General features: G+C 36.4%; 1 protein-coding gene across 1 annotated transcript; it reads right to left on the bottom strand.

Moving 5' to 3' along the window:
* Positions 1 to 779: 779 nt before the first annotated feature.
* Positions 780 to 4746, bottom strand: LOC141340191 (uncharacterized). Its single transcript, XM_073845117.1, has 2 exons — positions 4152 to 4746; positions 780 to 1197 (listed from the first exon to the last, which is right to left on the bottom strand). The coding sequence occupies exons 1-2, from the start codon at positions 4744 to 4746 to the stop codon at positions 1160 to 1162; spliced, it is 633 nt and encodes a 210-aa protein (XP_073701218.1). The 3' UTR covers positions 780 to 1159.
* Between the last annotated feature and the right edge of the window lie 449 nt (positions 4747 to 5195).

Raw genomic sequence — 5195 nt, 5'->3', positions numbered from 1 at the left:
TTTTACTGTATTTGGATTTACAGTAAATGAAAAATACTGTCTTTTAATGGCGCCAAGAGGATTTTTCCCATAATGCAACTTTAAAATACAGTAACATACTGTATAACTGTTCTACAGTAAAATACAGTTCATATTACAGTTAAATACTGTGTAATTTACAGCAATTGTTAACGGTGCATTTATCTGAAATATAAATCAAATTTGTAGTATTATGTCTTAATCATCACTTTTGATTAATTTAAAGCATACTTACTAAATAATAATAATAAAAAACATTTAAAAATGTTTTCTTGAACCGCAAATCAGCATATTATAATGATTTCTGAAGGATCATGTGACACTGAAGCTGGAGTAATGCTGAAAATGTAGCTTTGATCACAAGAATAAATTACATTTTAAAATATATTCAAATAGAAAACAGTTCTTTTAAATTGTAAAAATATTTCAAAATTGGATCAAATAAATGCAGGCTTGGTAAGCAGAATATTAAAACATTAAAAATCTTACTGTTCCAAATCTTTTGACTGAGTAGTGTACAATATTGCACACATTAAATCACTTTTAAAATCACACAGAAATCCGAAGTCATGCATTTTATATATTTTTATTTATTCTTTTCACTTTTTTCTGTATTTAAATATTTTTTTTACAAATAAATAATCATATAAAATTCAGTCAGACAAAGTTAAAACACCAAAGAAACGAACATTTTTAATAAATAAAAAGAATAAATTAAAAAATAAATACGGTTGTGATCAAATAATTCCACGGTACAAAATGTCACTGCTCTAAATCTGAATGTGTCTGTCAGGCACATTGCCAGGCCAAACCCTTTCGATTTGCTTTCAATAGTGAAGCACATGAAGACAAATTCGAACTGCCGCCCTTTTGCCATTCTCTCATCTTGCACACAGGCACAAGTGCCATGGCTTTGTCCCGATAAGGCCTCATTCACAACAAACAACGCACGTCTGGATGAGCAAAAGGGGGCCTGATTCTAACCCACAACAAATTAGAATATAAAAAGTGTCCCGAGTGCCAGGAGGTGTAACGCGGTGAGAAGTCTGCAGATGTCGCAGAGTCGTCGGGCCACGCCACCATTGAAGAGGAGCGTGAGAAAGGAGGGAGAGGCGGCATCTCTTCATGGCCCACGCCGCAGTTAATCCCACTTTATCCAAGAGAGCCGAGCTGTCAGATCTAGAGTTGGAGAGCACAAAAGCAGAGCAAACATGAGGCTTTAGATACATTTTAATGACCATTTAACAAGTCACTGGTCTAAGGCTAACAAAGGCACACTTATTCATTAAAACCCTCCCCCTTGAAGAGCTGGAACCCTGGGATGTGGTTAACTAAGTACACAGCTCCCTTTCAGCTCGGTGAAAATACTTACGTCTTAAAAAAAGGAAGTTGGACAGCTGGGAATAAACTGCACAGTCAATATAAACAATGGGAACTGTTTAATCATGTAAAACAACGCCTGTTTGAGTGACATAAGCCCTATTGAGGACGTATTTGCATATGAAGTCCTAATAAACAAGTCATTTACCTCATATGCCCTGCAAACAAGAGGAAGGAAACTTTTGTGTGCATGCGGATAAATATACAGTCTGTTACTAATACTTCCAAATGCTGGTTTAAATGAATAAAACTGCTGCAGTGACACTAGGATTGCACGAATGTTTGATCTAATTTTCCTGTCATGGTTTAAAAATGATCAAAGATGTTTTTCTAAACCAATGAGGGATTAAATTGTTTAATTCATGTTTATTTGATTTTTTGGGATGCTGGAATAAATTATTTGATTTATTAAAAAAAGTGCTTTTTACTCGTATTTTGAGTGTTTTACATCTGCATTTTATTTGTATTTAAAACTGCAAATGCGCTTAAGTTCTGAGGCATTTTATTTTGACCACACACATAAATATATTTAAAATAATAATTATATTATTTTTTATTACGTTTTTGAAAACAAAATATATTTGATTTACTAAAATGAACTCTCTCTCTCTCTCTCTCTCTCTCTCTCTCTCTCTCTCTCTCTCTCTCTCTCTCTCTCTCTCTCTCTCTCTCAATTCAATTCATATTGCTTTATTGGCATGACATACTTGGATACATATTGCCAAAGCATTCTATACATCAGAATAGAATCAAAACAAAATTACATATAATATACATCCATAAAAAATAAAAAATACATTCATATATATATATTTATATAAACATTAATGGTTCTACTAATACAGATGTGTTCACTCTTTACTTCTTATTTTATGACATTTGTAAATATGTTGTGCTACCAAAGAGGAAGTAGGTCCTTCACCAAGTAGTATTTTTAGTTTGTTATTTTCATGGAGTGACTGGAACTCAGGAATAATCTGCTGTATTTGACTGTACAGTGAGTCTCTTAAGGATGTGTATTTGTCACAGTGGAGGAGAAAGTGTTCCTCTGTCTCAACTGCTCCTGATCTACATTCGTTACAGATTCGCTCTTCTTTAGGTAACCACGTCTTTTTATGCCGTCCTCTTTCTATGGCTAGCTGGTGGTCACTCAGTCTGTATTTGGTCAGTAAATGTCTGTGTGTTATATTCCTGACTGAGACCAGATACTCAGCTAGACTGTACTCTCTGTTGAGTTTCACATAACATTGGAGACGACTTTGGTCTTTGGTCTGTTCTTTTCAATGTTGTATGTATGTCTCCTTTTCTTCATTTAGAATTTCTTTGATTCTTCCATGTTTCTCAAGTTTGGTTTCTCTCTCTCTCTCTGTTTCTATTTATTTTTTAGTCACTAAGGAACTAGTTCTTATGTGAATTAGATGACACTATTCACGTTACAAGTTATTTCTGCAAACAAAGCCGGTTCACAAGAGTCATTTGTTCGGGACTTGTAGCCCACGTGCGGTAAGTTTTTGATTCAAAGAACCGGTTCATAGGAGTCGTTTCGTTTACACTTTTGAAATTTATATTACATTTTATATTTTGCTCAAATTCTATTTATTTTAAAATAATTATTTTTTACGTTATGAGTTACAGATTTCTGCAAACAGATCCGATTCACAAGATTCATTCTTTTGGGAATCGAATTACACTGTTTGAGCTGTTTGATTCGAGAATCGTAAAAAAAAATAAATAAATAAATAAATGTTTGGCAATTAGACTAAACTGTTTGCGTTTTATATTTTTGATTCAATTAACTGTTTCGTAGGAGTCGTTCGGTTTGCCCTTTTGAAATTTACATTGCATTTTCAATTGAACTTTTTGCTAAAATTCTATTAATTTTATTATTTAAAAAAAATAGTAAGTTAAAAACAATAACCTCTTTTTTCACCAATTTGGCAACTAACGCTAAAAATGTATGTTGATGTTGAAAAGACATCAACTTGACGTCAAAAAAGGGGTTTTATATGCACTAACTAAAACGGGAAGCAGACTACACTCTTCGGTTCATTTTTTTTTTTTTTTTTCTTCACTAAGAAACTAGTTCTTACAAGTGAATTAGATTAAGTTCACAAGAGTCATTCGTTTGAGAATCGAACTAGATTGATTCAAGAATCGGTTAAAAAGAATCATTCGTTCGGTAGTACTTGAACGCGCTGCATTTGATTCAGAGAATCGGTTCATATGAGTCATTCCGTTTGCGCTTTTGAATGGTAGGATATATTACATTTTCAGTTCAACCTCTTGCTCAAATTCTATTCATTTTAATATTTAAATAAATTAAATAATAAAAAAACAACACTCTCTATTTGTTTTCACCCATTTGGCAATTGATGTTTGATGTAAATTGAATATAAAACATACTGGCCTGCATATACATTAAACCAATTTCACTGTCGGATTAACTTCTTATTTTCACCCATTGGAAGAAATTGCCGTCCAATCTGAATTTAAAATGATGTTACAACATCTTGATCAAGTCTTGAATAATAATTGACGTTAAATTGATATCAAGGTGCCTGCCGTGGCCAACATTTTAGGCCTACACTGTGGAAATGATTTTCAAAGTTGTAAATAAAACAAAGACTATTGGAGTAGTCACGTTTAATTTAGCACGTTATGTGTTTTTTCGTTGTAATCGATGGTGAAATTGAGCAATTTCTGAGTCAAAGTTGTAACTACATTTCCTCACATATGTTTTACTGTCAACTTACCGCTTGTGTTCCAGATGGCATTGGTCTGATTCTTATAGCCGTTCTTCATGCATTCATCCACATATGACTTGGGGTCACAGCCTGACATGAGGATTTCCCTAAGCAGGGCGATGTAAGCGATGGCCAGTCTTAACGTGTCTATTTTGGAGAGCCGTTTCTCGTAGGGGAAGGTGGGCACGTGGCAGCGCAGCTCCTCAAACGCAGAGTTGATGCTGAGCATCCTCTTCCTCTCCCTGATGTTGGCGGCGTGGCGCTGCACCTTGTACGGATGATGAGTCGTCAAGCGCCGCTGGTGCTGCTGCGTTCTGCGCTTGCCGATCTCATGGGGCTCGTCCACTAAGGAGCTGTCCACTTCAGCACCGACCTCCAGCTGCGGAGACTGCGAATCTAAGTCCGTGAAGGTCAGCTGAGCCTCGGGGAACACGGACTGGCACCCGAAATTGGACCAGGGTGAAAGCTGACCTGTCATTGCGCCGCAGTCAAGAAGCAGCGTGTCCAGCTGAGACTGGAACTGGAAGTTAGGGTCCATTTGCCCCCAGAAGGCAAAGTCTGTGCCAGCATCTTGAGGATCGAAATCAAAAAATATGTCTTCCATGTTTCTTCAAAACTGCGCGTATGTGGTTAGAGCGATAGCTGCCGTGCGTAAACTGGGCAGCACTGGCCGTAATGGCCATTAAATAGCTCCAGGTCTCGCCGCAGGGTGCTTGTCTCTATTCAACAGGTTTGAAAAGGGGCTCATTAGGACGCGTGCCTCCTCCTAATGACTCTCCGGCATTTCAAAAGCACTAGACGGCATCGGTTGATGCTCAGAGCACGTGTCCAATCATAAAGTTATCTTAAGCTGTTTCCTATTGGGTTTAAGCAGCGGACTAATATTTACCGCACCAACTGGATGATCTCAAGTATTTGATACATGTCGTTAAATTGTTAGTTTAGTAGTCTGGAACATGGGTGGCCAATGTCCTAAACACCTGTCTTAGCTATAATCATTCTTCACCATCTGATGTAGAAATTATTTGTGACTAGCAATAGCCAAAAATACAC

Source organism: Garra rufa, chromosome 8 (assembly GCF_049309525.1).
Source record: "Garra rufa chromosome 8, GarRuf1.0, whole genome shotgun sequence".
Lineage (NCBI taxonomy): Eukaryota > Metazoa > Chordata > Actinopteri > Cypriniformes > Cyprinidae > Garra > Garra rufa.
The sequence above is the reverse complement of the archived record's forward strand: the minus strand, read 5'-3'. Positions and strand labels throughout refer to the sequence as shown.